Source organism: Oncorhynchus mykiss, chromosome 21 (assembly GCF_057628025.1).
Source record: "Oncorhynchus mykiss isolate SJ-2025 chromosome 21, ASM5762802v1, whole genome shotgun sequence".
Taxonomy (NCBI): domain Eukaryota; kingdom Metazoa; phylum Chordata; class Actinopteri; order Salmoniformes; family Salmonidae; genus Oncorhynchus; species Oncorhynchus mykiss.
Genome location: NC_143042.1, coordinates 44574706 through 44592966, shown reverse-complemented (window position 1 = coordinate 44592966; position 18261 = coordinate 44574706). Strand labels below are relative to the sequence as shown.

At 40.7% G+C, this 18261-nt stretch overlaps 1 protein-coding gene across 1 annotated transcript; it reads right to left on the bottom strand.

The window, feature by feature from the left end:
- Positions 1-1537: 1537 nt before the first annotated feature.
- On the bottom strand, positions 1538-11325 carry LOC110500637 (uncharacterized). Its single transcript, XM_021578117.3, has 3 exons — positions 11060-11325; positions 8443-8895; positions 1538-2935 (listed from the first exon to the last, which is right to left on the bottom strand). The coding sequence occupies exons 1-3, from the start codon at positions 11220-11222 to the stop codon at positions 1644-1646; spliced, it is 1908 nt and encodes a 635-aa protein (XP_021433792.3). The 5' UTR covers positions 11223-11325; the 3' UTR covers positions 1538-1643.
- Between the last annotated feature and the right edge of the window lie 6936 nt (positions 11326-18261).

The window sequence follows — 18261 nt, the reverse complement described above, 5'->3', positions numbered from 1 at the left end:
TGTTCCAGCCTGTCACAAAAAGCAACATTAGCATGACACAAGCTGAATTAAAAGGCTTTCAAAATAAAATGCTTGGTATTTGCTTACAAGGCTACTACGCGAGTCAATAGATAAATAATACACACGATTCAGGCTACATTATTGCATGTTTCTGATCGGTGATAGATGAGAAAACGAATAAATGAGATATACCACCTCCACTTGTCCGGCCAGAGATCAATTAACCAAATATACAGACAGAGATTCATTGAAACCAAATCACATTGGTTATCAGACAAATCACAGGCTTTTTGTTGGGAGTAGGACAGGCTACTACGCGAGTGAAGAGCAAAATTCACTTGTATAAAATGTACTGATCAGATGATCATTAGCACTCAGCTTAATTTAGCTAACATTTTCCCAACCTAATTGTTACTAAATATCCAAACGGAGATTCAGTGGAAACAAAGATCTGACATTGATTGATTTATGTCCCCCACGGTTGTCTCAAAGCAGAGCGATGGCGCTGTCCCAATCAAAATGGTGCTGACCACACACAACTATTTCTTTAAATTAGTATAACGGTTATATATGACTGGGAGTTTCAGTATATGTAAGAATTTGATACATGCCTTCAATTTCATAAGCCTACTTTATTCCAATATTTTCATAATTCAGTTGATAACTAATGTGAGTTTTCCTCTCTCTGCGCTTTTTCTAGGCCCAATGACTGTTTCCTCATATCTTCACATGCCGCCTCCGCCTTGTTGTTCTCAACACCAGTTCACATCAATATAGCCTACTGTTTTCTAGAAATCAGGCTTTTTTCGGGCTCATTTAATTTATGTGATGTCGGGCCAGTGCTCCGCGTTCAGCTCACCGGACTTGGGTCAGACCAGATCAATTTTCAGTTATGATGAGAACTTTAAACTGTATTCGGTCTCTTGTCCAAGGACAGTATGTAGCATGCATGACTTAATACTATGTGATATGCTATCTGACGTAAACGCCTGCTTTTTAAGATGACATTTGTCTGTCTCTTCCCAGGATGCTGCTCCTGATTGGGATTTGAAACTTTGTGGACATGCAGATTTTTGATTGGTGCAAGAGGGAGAGCGCAGTTAAGGACTGCCTGCTGATGACCTAGGTACAGTTCAGTCTTGTTAGTTATAATAGTACTACTATTAGTAAATTCTTTAAAGAATACTTCAACGTCAAATTAATAGGACATTGACTTCATCACTGCCCGACAAATCTGACAACTCCTCCATAAAGTTGGCTTATCATAGGCAAGAGTATGCACCCATAGCCGCCAATCAAGTTACACTGGCCAATTGACAACTTTATCTTGCCCCAATGGCTTGACAGGACAACACAAAAGTTAAGACAAGTAAACAAATGATTGACATCACTGTAATACATGGTAATGCATTTGGTGAGGTGTGTGTATATAACGATTTACTGCCCGCTTCTTGCAATTCATTTCTGAAAAACAAATATGTAATGTCTATAAATGGTTGATAATTGATAAGCAGTAATGGGCAGTCACTACAATCACAGGGCTTTTATTGTTTTATTCTGTGTTGATACAGTATTCCACCCACATAATGCATTTATTGTACAAATCTACTCTCGGTGTCTATGTCCTAATTTTCTTTCTTCGTTCATTTTTTGTCTTGTCTTCTTGCTTTGTGGATGTTTTTCACATGTGTCAGCAGAGATGCCTTCTTAGTGAATCTTTTACCACAGACTGAGCAGCCATGTTGTTTCTCTCCTGTATGAGTCAATTTATGAACGTTTAGGTTCCCCTTGGCACTGAAGCTTTTCCCACAGTCAACACAGCTAAATGGTTTCTCTCCTGTGTGACTCCGAACATGATCTGTTAGGTTATCCTTACGACGGAAGCTTTTCCCACAGTCACCACAGATGAATGGCTTCTCTTCTGTGTGAGTCAGTATGTGCCTACTTAGGTCCCCCTTCTGACTGAAGCTTTTCCCACAGTCACCACAGCTAAAATATTTCTCTCCTGTGTGAGTCAGTGTATGCTTGGTTAGGTTCTCCTTGAGACTGAAGCTTTTCCCACAGTCACGACAGCTAAATGGTTTCTCTCCTGTGTGAGTCCGTATATGCTTATTTAGGTCTCCCTTCTGACTGAAGCTTTTCCCACAGTCACCACAGTGGAATGATTTCTCTCCTGTGTGAATCCTCATGTGCCTGGACAGATCTTTTTTGTATTTGAAGGTCTTGCCACAAACAGGACAGGTGCAGGTTTTCCCACCGTGACAGAGTCTGACATGGGCCTTCAGTTTACAGATGGAGTTATAACATTTATTGCAGAAGTGGCATTCACTGAGTCTTTTCTTGGCTAGAGTCACATGCCTCTGCAGGTCAGCTTTCAGAGCAAACGCTTCACCACAGTCACGGCAGCAGTGAATTTTTCTAGACGTGGTGCTGAGCTTCAAACAGTGTTCCCCCACTGATGGGTTTGGATTCAATGGTGAGCTGGGATCCAATAGTGGGCTGCTGTTCATTCCGACTCGGTCGCTGCTGACGGCGGAGTTGTGGCTGGAGGCATTGTTTTGATTATCTAGAGTGTCACAGGAAGTGTCTAGACCCTTTAGGTAAGTCACAGTGCCAAAAGGTCTGAGATTCACTGGTTTAGAGTCACTCTCTCTATTCTCCACAGTCTGGGTTTGGGGAGGAGTCAAGAACCAATGTGGGTCCTCCTGATCACATTCACTTTTCACACAGGGAGGAGTGAATATGGAGTCTTCGGCATCAAAGAGCCATTGAAGCTGCTCTTCCTCTTGACTGGTCCTGAGTTCCTCTTGTTCCTCTTTAATCTGTGTGGGCTCTGGTTCTTCCTGCCCCAGACAGAGGCTCCACTCCTGCTTACAGTGCTGCTGCTCAGAGGGAATCTCCTCTTCGGAGACAGCGAGAGAGGACTGGAGGGAGTCTGGAGGGAAGGAGAGGAGGAGCAGACGTTATCTATATACCACAGGATTAAATCGAACACTAGAAGTATATACAGTACCAGTCAAAAGTTTGGACAAACCTACTTATTGAAGGGTTTGTCGAATAATAGAAGACAACAAAACTATGAAATAACACATATGGAATCATGTAGTAACCAAAGAAGTGTTAAACAAATACATTTTAGATTCTTCAAAGTAGCCACCCTTTGCCTTGATGACAGCTTTGCACACTCTAGGCATTCTCTCAACCAGCTTCACCTGAAATGCTTTTCCAACAGTCTTGAAGGAGTTCCGACATATTCTGGTCATCTGATGCAACACTCCATCACTCTCCTTGTTCAAATAGCTCTTACACAGCCTGGAGGTGTGTTGGGTCATTGTCCTGTTGAAAAACAAATGATAGTCCCACTTTGTGTAAACCAGATGGGATGGCGTATCGCTGCAGAATGCTGTGGCAGCCATGCTGGTTAAGTGTGCCTTGAATTCTAAATAAATCACAGACATTGTCACCAGCAAAGCAATCCACACCATCACACCTCCTCCTCCATGCTTCACGGTGGGAACCACAAATGCATAGACCATCTGTTCACCCACTCTGCGTCTCACAAAGACACGGCGGTGGAACCAAAAATCTCAAATTTGGACTAATCAGACCAAAAGACAGATTTACACCGGTCTAATGTCCTTTGCTCATGTTTCTTGGCCCAAGCATGTATCTTCTTCTTATTGGTGTCCTTTAGTAGTGGTTTCTTTGCAGCAATTCAACCATGAAGGCCTGATTCAGTCTCCTCTGAACAGTTGATGTTGAGATGTGTCTGTTACTTGAACTTGGTGAAGCATTTATTTGGGCTGCAAATTCTGAGGCAGGTAACTTTATTAATGAACTTATCGTCTGCAGCAGAGGTGAGTCTGGGTCTTCCTTTCCTGTGGCGGTCCTCATGAGAGCCAGTTTCATCATAGTGCTTGATGGATTTTGTGACTGCACTTGAAGAAACTCAAAGTTCTTGAAATGTTCCAGATTGACTGACCTTTACTTTAAAACAATGTTTTAAATGTATCCTTTATTTAACTAGGCAAGTCAATTAAGAACAAATTCTTATTTACAATGACGGCCTACACCGGCCAAACCCGGGCCAATTGTGTGCCGCCCTATGGGACTCTGAATCAGGATGTCTGTAGTGACACCTCTAACACTCTGACCTCTGCGCCACTCGGGGGCCCTCATGTCTTAAAGTAATGATGGACTGTCATTTCTCTTTGCTTATTTGAGCTGTTCTTGCCATAATATGGACTTGGTATTTTACCAAATAGGGCTATCTTCTGTATTCCACCCCTACCTTGTCATAACACAACTGATTGGCTCAAACGCAGATTAAGGAAAGAAATTGCACAAATTAACTTTTAACAAGGCACACCTGTTAATTGAAATACATTCAAGGTGATGACCGCATGAAGCTGGTTGAGAGAATGCCAAGAGTGTACCAAGCTGTCATCAAGGCAAAGGGTGGCTACTTTGAAGAATCTCAAATATAAAATATATTTTGATTTGTTTAACACTTTAGTTTCTACTTGATTCCATGTTTTATTTTATAGTTTTGATGTCTTCACTATTATTCTACAATGTAGAAAATAGTAAAAATAAAGAAAATCCTGGAATGAGAAGGTGTGTCCACACTTTTGACTGGTACTGTATATTCCTATGATATACAGACGCTAGTGAAAGTCTACACACACCTTGCACAGTTTTCAAATGTTGATGCCTTGAAATTAAATGCAAAAAGGGATTAGTTTCAATTTTTCTTTTTACTACCGATATACACAACCTACTCCACATTTTCAAAATGAAAGAAGATTATAGAACATTTTACAAATGAATAAAACATTAAGATGTGTATGTCTCCACATTGAAGAGTTGATACTTGGTGGAAGCACATTTGGCAGCCATTACAGCTGTGAATCATTTTGAATCCGATTCTACCAACTTTGCACAACTCTTAGGGCAACATATATCTATTGTTTCTGTCAAAAAGTGCTCAAGCTCAGTCTATTTAGTTTGGGAATCATTGATGGACAGCAATATTCAAACCATGTCTCTGATTTTCAAGCAGATTTAAGTCAGGACTGTGACGGGACCATTCAGGAACACTCAACAACTCTTGGAAAGCCATTCTGTTGTCTTTGGCATTCAAATGTGTGTAATTGTCCCACTGAAGAATTTAAATCTGTATTCTAGGTTAGGTTTTTGGGAAGACTACGGCGGGTCTTCCTCTAACTTTTTAACTGTGCTTTGCTCCTTTCATATTTATTTTGATTCCGACAAACTACCCAGTCTGCATACCCCACCACAATAATTGAAAATAGAGTGTTTCACTCTGTGATTTGACCAAATCTGTACTTATTAATTTGGGCCAAAAAGTTAATTTCTTTGCTATGTTTTTTTTTTACAGTATTACTTAACGGCCTTGTTGCAAAAAGAATGGATGATTTGGAGTGGATTTTAACACAGACTTTCTTACATTAATTTTGTCACACAGGCCAGTAATGTGGAGTGAATGCAATGTTGTTGATCCTCTGTATTTTCAACTATTGCGGTGGCAGCATCATGTTATGGGTATGCGAGTCACTGGCAGGGACTGGGGACTTTGTCAGGATCAAAATACATTTAAAATGAGGAAAGCCCTGGTTAGAAGTTAAAGGAAAACCCTCCAACAATTTTGACAATTGTCTATACTTTCATTTCCTTGGATTAGGTTGTATAGATCAGTAGGGAAAAAATCTAATGTAATCCATTTTTAGATTTAATTTTAAGGCAGCAAAATGTGAAGACTTTCACTAGCGACTGTATATCATAGAGGAGGGTGAAGACTGTGAATGGGGTGTGGAGACCATCACTAGGCACTGTATACAGCCTTTAGACACGTCTGAGTGAAGATATATAGCTATTTGCTTTCATTCACACAAGCCACATAGGGCTTGGATTCTCACTCCTATTGCCTACTATGAAACACACCGAAGCCAATGTGTACGAAAGTCCTAACACTCTCTGACCATTAATAGTCCTCACTGTCAATACGATTTTGGAAACCTTAGAAACTTTACTTTCATATCACCTAAAAACTATTTTAACAAATACAAAAGATGGTGTTTTCCATTGCACATATACCTTAACTATGATGCTTCCTTAGCTAATGGAAACAAGGGAGGCATTTTTTAGGTCAGTTAGGATCACCACTTTATTTTTAGTATGTGAAATGTCAGAATAATAGTAGAGAGAATGATTTATATCAGCTTTTATTTCTTTCATCACATTCCCAGTGGGTCAGAAGTTTACATACACTCAATTAGTATTTGGTAGCATTGCCTTGAAATTGTTTAACTTGGGTCAAACGTTTCAGGTAGCCTTCCACAAGCTCCCCACAACAAGTTGGGTGAATTTTGGTCCATTCCTCCTGACAGACCTGGTGTAACGGAGTCAGGTTTGTAGGCCTCCTTGCTCGCACACGCTCTTTCAGTTCTGCCCACACATTTTCTATAGGATTGAGGTCAGGGCTTTTTGATGGCCACTCCAATACCTTGACTTTGTTGTCCTTAAGCCATTTTGCCACAACTTTGGAAGTATGCTTGGGGTCAATGTCCATTTGGAAGACTAATTTGCGACCAAGCTTTAACTTTCTGACTAATGTCTTGAGACATTCCTTCAATATATCCACATAATTTTCCATCCTCATGATGCCATCTATTTTGTGAAGTGCACCAGTCCTTCCTGCAGCAAAGCACACCCACAACATGATGCTGCCACCCCCATGCTTCACGGTTGGGATGGTGTTCTTCGACTTGCAAGTCTCCCCCTTTTTCTTCCAAACATAACGATGGTCATTATGACCAAACAGTTCTATTTTTGTTTCATCAGACCAGAAGACATTTCTCCAAAAAGTACGATCAAAGTCCCCATGTGCAGTTGCAAACCGTAGTCTGGCTTTTTATGGCGGTTTTGGAGCAGTGGCTTCTTCCTTGCTGAGCGGCCTTTCAAGTTATGTCGATATAGGGCTCATTTTACTGTGGATATAGATACTTTTGTACCTATTTCCTCCAGCATCTTCACAAGGTCCTTTGCTGTTGTTCTGGGATTGATTTGCACTTTTTGCACCAAAGAACATTCATCTCTAGGAGACAGAACGCATCTCCTTTCTGAGCGGTATGACAGTTGCACGGTCCCATGGTGTTTATACTTGAGTACTATTGTCTGTACAGATTAATGTGGTACCTTCAGACGTTTGGAAATTGCTCCCAATGATGAACCAGACTTGTGGAGGTCTACAACTTTTTTCTGAGGTCTTGGCTGATTTCTTTTGATTTTCCCATGATGTCAAGCAAAGAGGCACTGAGTTTGAAGGTAGGCCTTGAAATACATCCACAGGTACACCTCCAATTGACTCAAATGATGTCAATTAGCCTATCAGAAGCTTCTAAAGTCATGACACCATTTTTCTGGAATTTTCCAAGCTGTTTAAAGGCACAGTCAACTTAGTGTGTGTAAACTTCTGACCCACTGGACTTGTGATACAGTGAATTATAAGTGAAATAATCTGTCTGTAAACAATTGTTAGAAAAATTACTTGTGTCATGCACAAAGTAGATGTCCTAACCGACTTGCCAAAACTATAGTTTGTTAACAAGAAATTTGTGGAGTGGTTGAAAAATTAGTTTTAATGACTCCAACCTAAGTGTATGTAAACTTCCAACTTCAACTGTATATCACCTCAAAGCTGTGTTCCACAAGAAACAACCTGTGTGGTAAAATTATGTTGGATTATTATTAAATTGAGTGTTCAAGGTTTCCAAAACCGTATCGCAATCAATTATCAATTTTTTCTAGATAAAGCGGTTCACACTTGATCAAATCATCATCCTCAGCTAATCAAAAGGCAGGGTTGTTTCTGGATTTAAAAAAGTGGCTTAGGTGGGCGTGGCAATGAGCCTGGTTGGCCTGACTACATTTTAGAGGCCCTTTTTTAGAGAAATGTGTGCATTTCTAAGCAAATTTTCTGCAATTCCACATATTCTTTGCAGTTTTAAAGCTAGTTCCCTAGCATTTTTCATCCTGATTTTTTAAATAATATTTTAAAAAAGACACTTAGGCGGCACGCCCAAGGTTTGCAATGGCAGAAAAATCCCAGAGGGACCTTGAATAACTCCAATATAGCATTGGAATCAGAAGGGCAACAAAAGGACTTTCGGGAAGTAAGTTCAAATGTAATTGTTTTCAACATTTGTCAATGGAAAAATGTGTGATATGGCTGTCCAAGCGAGGGAAAGCATTGGCACTTCAGTGCTACTTTTATCCATTCAGGGCAAAAGTTAAAACTACTTTAACTTTTTTTTTATTTTTATTTTTTTTATTTTTTAAATGTGATCACTGAAAGCCTAAACAGTTTATTAATTGACTAGAAAGAACTGTAGCTAGACATTGGTAGATCTACATACAAACCTATTCTACATAATTTTATCTCTGGGGTGAGCCGCAGCAGCCTCCGTAGGCTATCATTCTCCTCCTGATACTCAGCTACCGTTTTCTCAACTGCGGCAAAAATCTCCACAGCAGCAGACACCGTTAAACGCTCATTTAAAAACACACTAAATAACTTTAGTTTAGACATTTTCAGTAGACTGAGAGTTGGGTATTCAGCTAGTATGGCTTCTTGACATGGGTCCTCCTGATCACATTCACTTTTCACACAGGAAGGCGTGAATATGGAGTCGTTGGTATCATAGAGCCGAAGCTGCTCTTCCTCCTGACTGGTCCTGAGTTCCTCCCGTTCCTCTTTAATCTGTGTGGGCTCTGGGTCCTCCTGCCCCAGACTGGGGCTCCACTCCTGATCACAGTGCTGCTGCTCAGGGGAAATCTCCTCTTCAGTGATGGTGAGAGAGGGCTGCAAGGAGTCTGGAGGGTAGGAGAGGAGGAGCAGAGGTTATCTATATAAAGTGATTGCATTCCTTTTGGAACCGGGCTGCATCCCAGCCCTGAACCAGGTGCCCCACTCTGGCCTAAGGCGAAGTTGCCTCAAAAGAAAAGTGACGTAGGAGCATGTGGAGTAATGCACAATTCAGAGTCCAAAGCCACGATTGTATTCCATTGTGACATATCTGTCCCGCTCTGTCACCACTGTGTCCCAACCAACACGACTCCGCTTATGCGGCTCCTATTCATTTTATTAATGTGGTGACGGTTGGAAATGGTGTGAGGTGCGCTGAGAATTCGAGCAAACAGATCCATATTCTAGAACACTGCTGTACACGAACATCCTTTGGACTCTGACAGGTGCTTAATGAGTGGGATTCTGTGTTTTCACATGCTAAAGTTTTATTTTGATAAAAACGCTTTACCTGCCTTCCCAATGAAAACTAGTTTGACATTTGTTTTATAGAAAGGTGTTTCTAAACTATGAATTATGCTGCATTGTTGACAATATGAGCGAGCAGCATAGATTAGGCTACTGTTTGATTTGAGCAGGGTGCGCCTCCCTCACCGGCTTCGCCTAGTCACGAAGGGCCATAGCTTAATCTAATCCCATCATTAATAAGACACTGCAGTGCCTTCCAATGAATCATTAAAGAAGTATCAGATTACATTATTGCATATCGACCATTGCAAATCTGAAGCTATGATCTAATATTGCAGAGTACCTGAGGAGTTGAGTTTTGAGTTTTTTTTATTAACCTCTCTAAACCCTTACCGTGTACCTATGTTTGTCCTCTGTTGTTGTGCTCCTTCCTTTGTTTGCTGAAATCCATGTTTTAATAAAACGTTAAATACAACCACGATTGTTTCCTAAGATACAACCCCCGACAGTTGCTCTAAGATGCCAACTCAGTGCGAATGCACATGTGCCAATACAATCTCAACAAGGAAACAGTCGGTGGGTCTATTTGATGAACTTTTTATTAAAAAGTATGGATTTCAGAAATCAAACAAAAGCATGCAACAGAGTACAAACATTGCTACATGGTAAGGGTTTAAACAGTAGCAGGCGGATTTAGGTGTAGGCGACATGGGCAGCCGCCCAGGCCGGCCGCACACAAAAATTGTAATGGTGACATTTGCACGTCACGTCAATGATATCATGTCACCGTGTGGGACTGTGGGTCAATTAACCTTGTCGGAGTGGGCACCCTGATTCTAGTTTGTGAGCTAGGCAGTCTACTGCATGGGAAGGTCTCCCACTCAGAAGTATGAGATTGGGAAGGGGGCGTTGGTAGGTTGAGCTCAGGTCTCCCCACTGGAAGCCAGAGGTAGGGGAACGGGGGAATCTATCAAATAGCGCACCTCTAACTTTGTACAGTACTAATGCAATTGGTAGAATCAGTCACACACATTTTTTTTCTGGTTTGTGCAAAATCGTTAAGAATAAAATAAAACCAGTCTCAGAATTTGTCTTACTCTTCCAGTGACCGTACCTGAAGTTGAGAGGAGCTTTTCAAAGCTCAACAAATCCTACCTGAGGTCCAACCATGTCACAGGAACAACTTAGTGGCCCTGCTGTCATCAGTATTAACCATGCAATTGCTGGGCAGATTTCTTATGATGATGTAATTGATCACTTTGCATCAAGGAAGGCAAGAAAGGTCCAGGTTTAGATGGCAGTTCTCTTCTTTATAAGTGTGTTATTCTATTTGTGCATTTGTGTGATAGGATTTGTGCAATTTAGTTTTCTTTGTGTTTTTTGTTAGTAATAGGGTAATAATTCGATTCTCTTTTAATATTTGTATTTATATACTACAATTTGTTTCTATCTGTCTTTGTTACTTCTTTTTGATATTTCTGAGTCTTGTTTTTGTATATATTTTTTATATTTATATAGTTAAATGTTATGGGGGAGGTGAGGTACTCAGTAGATCTAATTCAGCCTTTAGTCATAACTGAGTGCAGATATATGTAACGTTATGCTATTTCAATCAGATTTTCATGACAATTTTTTTCTCCATTCACGGTAAAAGTAACAGTAGATAACTGTTTTTAAAAAAAATATGGAATAAGGATCACCGTTAGCCTAAACAGTGTATTAATTTATTAGAATTATAACTAGCTAGTAGACCTACATACGAACCTATACATAGTTTTATCTCCGGCGTGATCAGCAGCATTCTTCTTAAACGATCATTCTCTTCCTTGTACTCCACTACTGTTTTCTCAACTGCCCCGAAAATCTCAAGAGCGGCCGCCGATAAACGATCATCTAAAAACACACTAAACGACTGTAGTTTAGACATGTTTTACTCGACTGCGAGTTTGGAATTCAGCCAGTATTCCTTCGTCAAAGAGAGTTGAAACGTAAATATGAATTTTACTTCCGCATTTTCTTCTTCTCTTTGTATCAGCGTGTGGCGAGCCTATTAACACAACACAGCGCTCCATGTGGATGGAGTTTTACTGCACGGGACAGACAAGTTAAAACTAAACCAGATAATGCAATCACAATATTAGAAGAAATCTCTCTCTCTATCTTTCTGTTTTTTTTTTAGCATATTGTACTTGTCAACTACTTGCACGCACGTTACCACTCCACTATGTCTCCCTATCAGTACAGATACCGACACATCTTGACCACAAAAGTCCATTTGATGTCACAAAGCTGTCCAGTGCTTAAAAAATATCTCATCCTGTTGTCCTGGTTTCCAGAAGAGGATGTCTTCCTTAATTGACCCTCCATAAACGTAACTGACATATACCTGGAGCTGTGCCAGGCCCGCCACGCCACGTCTGTTAACTCATCCAGCTATAACGCATATAATTCACTGGCTTGTATGCGAAGCAGTAATTGTTTCAAAAAAATATCCTGGCATATCACTGATTCGTTATGAAACAGTGTTGTTTGAGGAAGTCATTGTCTGTATCGTTTTTTGGGCCTTTTCCCCCAGCATTGTCCCAGCCATATCTGCGGCAGCAGGAAGAATTAAGTCCTCCACAATAGTATGGGGCTTGCCTGTCCTAGCCACTCGGTAGCTCACCATATAAGGCGCTTCTAGCCCTTTATTATTAATGGTATCTGTTGCTTTTATACATGACTTACTACTCAAAGGTCATCTTAATTCTCGCTCAAAATACTCCTGTTGGCTTATTTTTCATATTGGCATGTTTTGTTTCTAAATGTCTGCGCAAGAGTGAAGGTTTCATTGAGTTGTGAGATAGTACTTTTGCACATTTAACACACAGTGGCTGAGGAAAGGCACTACTCCCAATGTAAGTGAACCCCAAATCAATGTAGTTCTCATCATATTTGCGCCTCTTCGATTGTCCAAAGTCCCTGTCTGTTGTTCAGTGCTTTCCCGGGTAAGGGGGCAGTAGCTCTTCGGCTGCATCAGATTCACAACTGTTAGTGTCCGTGCTAGCTGGGCTAACAACAACATGTATAATTACTGATGCTAGCATTAGATGTGCTCGTGGAAGCAGAACAACTTGTGTCATGGACAGGTGCAGGTGTAGTACTGCTGGTAGTAGCAGCTGGTAGTAGCAGTACTACCAGTAGAGCTGGTATGTGTCTCTATGGACGCGGGCCTTACTTTTTTAAAACCATTTATCGATTTTCGAGCAAACGGAATGAGCAGCAGCTACATTTGGCTACATATGGACTGTTAGTGGAATGCCCGCGAGTAATGGTTAATGTGATTGGATGTTAATTATTTGATAGGGCTACCTGTATTTGACATTGTCTTGTTATTTCGCTGAACACTAACTTAGATGGTTTAATTTTATTTTTGACGGTGAAACGAGGCTACTCGGGCGAGAGAAAAACCTCACCCAAATTGGAAAATATAAATTAACTGTTTGAAAATGCGAAGATTTAATCATTATTATTTTTAAAATGTGAATCACATTTTTATTTGACGTAGCCCGGTTCGGGAATACCTGTTCTATAGAATACAGACCATTTCCAAGGCATATTTGGAGTTTTGTGGAAATACACCATCCTGACATATTTGGAGTCCAGATGTGTATTTTAGACATACTGCATATACAATTTCACACATGGGACATTTCCTATGGCCTCATCCAATATCCTGAGATACAGTATGTGACATCCTATTTTCTCTCTTCATGTTGACAAATACTAACTGTATACTGTACATAGCATATCTGTTTTTTCAGCACATTCAAGATAGGAAGCTATGTTGATTCCAGATATTTCTTGACTGAGGTCCATTTCCGGATCTTGATCATCAAAAAAAAAATGGACGATTTCTGCGTTTTCAGCACATAACACTGCAAAATTGTGCTGATTTGGACGCAGTGTTTGCAGCATACTGCAGTTATACTGCACAGTAATCTTTTTTCGTAAGGGAGGAGGGGAGAAGTCCTCAACTTCAAAACTTCTCTCCATAGCAAAGCTAGTTTAGCTTACCTCTCTGTCACTACTCACTACTGTCCTTGTTTGATGTGATTGAATGGCAACTACACGACCAAGAAACATCCACATCAAACCACACCCAAGACAACTCTCTTTTGGCTTCAGTCATGCCCGCTAGTCATGCCCGCTAGAAAGACAAAAATGTCCAGCCCCCCTTTAAAGTCAAACTCACTACAACATATGTGTTCTGTTCTGTATATAACATAAAGAAATAAGAAAAAGAGAACAAGTTCTCTTCAACTATTTCAAATTTATTGAACAACTCTCAAAATGTATATTTGCTTGCAAAAACACATTCATTCGCAGTAGCAACATATTTTAAGCCATAAAGTATTCTGTGCTGTGTTTGTTTTCTTTAACTGACACTGGTTATCTACATTTCCTGTGGCCAGTAGAGGCCAATTATATTCCTTTGCTACTTCACAAAAAATCATCTGAATCTTTTATTTTTCCCTCATGTTCTACGTCCATAAGGTCAGGTGGAAGGAGATCTCCATATTTAAAAGACACAAATGTTATTTGTTTCTTCATCCTTTGAACCATTATTTGTAGACTTTGTGCATACCCTCAGCATTCTCTAGTCCTTCTGTCCAATTGTTAGCACACACACTTCCCTTCACAATGGCACCTCCAAAAGATTGTGACACCTTTTTTTTATCCAACAAAACCTATAAAGTGTACTGGGTCACAAAACATCCAGCCCTAGACAACCCTGAAACATTCCACTGCTGCAAATCAATTGTATTTTTTTTTTCACAGAGCAATGTTTAATTTATGAAGACAAGTAAAATTATAAAAGTAAGGGCTCTGTTCAATCTGGATTGCTGAAGCGTTATAGATTGCGCGATAGAAACGTAAAGGTAATTTCTGATTGAGCCGACATTGAATGCAGTCTCTCTCTAACGTGGGAACATTGTCTTTCAATTTAAATCACGCTGTAACGCTGAACTTCCGCGATACGGATTGAATAGAGCCCTAAATTGTGTCAGTGGGTTATCCTGCATAAGAAATATCAAATAGCAATCCCAAAACATACTCATAAAGAGAGACAGATGGACTGGCCAGCAGTTCCGAAGGCATGTGGTTTGCTATACACATCAATATACAACAGTAATATGCTTCCAAAACACACTTCAGTTCATAAATGTGAGAATGCTCTGTCCCTGTTACTATAAAAACAATAAAATGGATAATACTTTCCTCACTGCATACCTTGTGTTCTTATGAAATGTCTAAACATTCACCTCTTACCTACTGTAGAGCACTTAAATGTGACAGGGCAAAATTCTCAACACTTAATGACATTTCAGTAATAAACATACAGAATAAACAGGCAACAACATACTTATTTCAGTATAAGTACTGTATAGCAAACCAAACCAGATATTGCACAATTTGTATTCAAGACAATGGCTCATTCATTTTCAATAGAAAAATTATAGCGGGCCTCCTGAGTGGTGCAGCGGTCTAAGGCACTGCATTGCAGTGCTACAGGCATAACTGCAGACCCGGGTTCGATCCTGGCCTGTATCACAACCGGCTGTGATCGGGAGTCCCATAGGGCGGTGCACAATTGGCCCAGCGTCATCCAAGTTAGAGGAGGGTTTGGCCGGGGGGGGGCTTTACTTGGCTCATCGCGCTCTAGCAACTCCTTGTGGCAGGCCGGGCGCCTGCAGGCTGACCCTGGTCATTAGATGAACTGTGTTTCCTCTGACACATTGGTGCGGCTGGCTTCCGGGTTAAGCGGGCAGGTGTTAAGAAGTGCGGTTTGGCGGGGCATGTTTCAGAGAAATCATGACTCAACCTTCGCCTCCCGAGCCGGTTGGGTAGTTGCAGCGATGTGACAAGATTGAAAAGGGGGGTAAAATATCCCCTTATTTTAGGCACTAAACTATCTCCATAGACACTTCCATTCATTTTTTAACTGGTACTGGGGACCTTCAGAAGAGTCTTGTGAGTGTGTAGACCCAACTGTTTGGATGCTAAACCCAGAAGGTGTCAGAAGAGGCGTCCCGACTTCAGACGAGTCCTGTGATGCTTGTGGGGGCCGCACAGCAAAACGGAGAACACCATTGTGTTCGTTAGTTTGTAGGCCAAACTGTTTGGACGCTACAGACGTTTCCGTGAGAATAACTATTTTCGGGATGTCGCATGGTCTGACAAACACTGCTCTAGCTCTGCCACCTTTCACTGCAGATGCGGAAGTGCCATATCGGCGGATGTGGTGGATTGAGACGCAGCCCATGTAAAAAACAGAGATCTCTAGATATCTCTTAAATAGACGGATTTTGACGGGGATTATTGTATTGTTAATTACATTTCCGTGGGGCAGCAGAAATTGTCGGCTAAAGGTTAAAAAAATATATATCATAAGATCATCCTGTACTAAAATCACCAACAGCGAGATAGCAAACAGCAGGTGGCACCGTGACAGAGAGAAGGGAGGGAGCCAAGTGCAGGTTCAGATCAAGGTCAAGAAAGACACAAAAAGATACATAAGCCCTGTCCTATTCTCCTACCTTGCACTCTGAAGACTGAGTTCAAGTGTGCTGTCCAAGTGTGCTCTCATGCACTTGCTAAATAACTAAATGGGACAACCTAAACCCTCCCGGAAGTCATACATTTAGAGAACATAGACCTCAACTGTGGAGAATGAGAAAAAGCTTATGGTCCTGCGTGACTCAGTTGGTTGAGCATGGCACTTGCAACTCCAGGGCTGTTGGTTCGATTGCCACAGGGGACCAGTACGAAGAAAATGTATGCACTCACTAATGTAAATCGCTCTGGATAAGAGTGTCTGCTAAATTACTCAAATGTTAAAATGTCTACAACATGTTGCCCAATCCATTCCTAGGGACCCTTCAGGGAGTGCTAATTTTTCCACAGAAAACCTAAAATAACTCAACCCTTGATTAGTTTACTCAGAAGTGTTAATGCTGTGCTAGAATAAAGATGGTGGGGATCCCACACAAATGCTGTCGATCCCACACAAATGCTGTCGATCCCACACAAATGCTGACGATCCCACACAAATGCTGACGATCCCACACAAATGCTGACGATCCCACACAAATGCTGACGATCCCACACAAATGCTGTCGATCCCACACAAATGCTGTCGATCCCACACAAATGCTGTCGATCCCACACAAATGCTGTCGATCCCACACAAATGCTGACGATCCCACACAAATGCTGTCGATCCCACACAAATGCTGTCGATCCCACACAAATGCTGTCGATCCCACACAAATGCTGTCGATCCCACACAAATGCTGTCGATCCCACACAAATGCTGTCGATCCCACACAAATGCTGTCGATCCCACACAAATGCTGTCGATCCCACACAAATGCTGTCGATCCCACACAAATGCTGTCGATCCCACGCAAATGCTGTCGATCCCACACAAATGCTGTCGATCCCACACAAATGCTGTCGATCCCACACAAATGCTGACAATCCCACACAAATGCTGACGATCCCACACAAATGCTGACGATCCCACACAAATGGATTTGAAAGGCAAATCTTCTTAATGACCAATGGTGCATGGTTTGAAAATTATGCTTCTCTCGTGAAGATACATGTTTTTTTTTTATCATTACTATTATTAATTCAATGTCCAGATTAAATTGATTATCATGAATGCCTGTGAATACAATTGTGGTTATATTGCATTGCATGAGTATTGCACTATGAAATCACAAAGGACACAAAATCATATAAATCAAAATCAAAATATACAGCACTAGGTAAAAAAAATATGCTTTTATTAAAGGGATACCTTGGGATTTGTATCCAGTATGAAGGAAGTTAGAGGATGATACCCATAGACTTCCAGTCATTTTGCTAGCGCTAGTTAGCATTCGTTCGCGAAACTACCTCTAACTTCCTTCATACTGGACACAGAGACATAACAATGGTATCTATGACTTCATCTGATTCTGGTAAAGTAGATAAAGGGCCTCATTGCCAAACTACCAAATTATCCCTTTAACGAGTGGATATTGTTTAACAATTCAAAATGTCAACCAAGCTCCCAAGTTTAACACAGAGGTGTTAAAATAAGAAGAAGGGGATGGTAACCTACTTCAGAGAAGGGTGAGGCAATAACAATTCTATGTCTGTTGAGATGACTAATAACCATGATGACTGTGATGACCGTGATGGATGTATGAACTATAAAGTCCAGGCGATAGGATTAGAGGCACTGGACGATCCAGAACACATCAGGAAACATCAAAAGTCACTCCTGTGTGGGGCACAGAACACAATGTAATGGGAGATTAGGATTAGCAAACCGGGAATGTGTCATGTTTCCTACATAAAAAACAGTAACACTTTTAAGGGTACCTACAGGAATTCATAAAACAGTCAATAAGCCATACATGCCGCATTCATGCTTATTCACTGCTACAAATGAATGCGGTATGTATGGAAATATCCTTCCCCCCCAAAAAATGAACCACAGAAATTACAACACAAACATGTTCTGCAAATAACATTGATACTCCTTGTTTTATCAATAAAATCTAATGTATTTGTCACATGCACCAAATACAACAGGTATTTGCATGGAAGCGGATCTGAAGAGCACTGGATTTGACACAATACCTTTTGTGAAGCAGCCTTTTTCGAACATTTGCTAAAAACCTGTATGCTACCCAGCCAGCATAAATGTTATCTGCATATGAGACCTTACCGTGAAATGCATACTTACAAGCCCTCCAACCAACAATGCAGTTTTAAGAAAATTAAGTTAAGAAAATATTTTCTAAATAAACTAAAGTTAAAAAGTAACACAATAAAATAACAATAACAAAGCTTTATACAGGGGTCCCAGTACTGAGTCAATGTGTGGGTCAATAACCGTAACCAAGGTGAATATACAGTGGGACAAA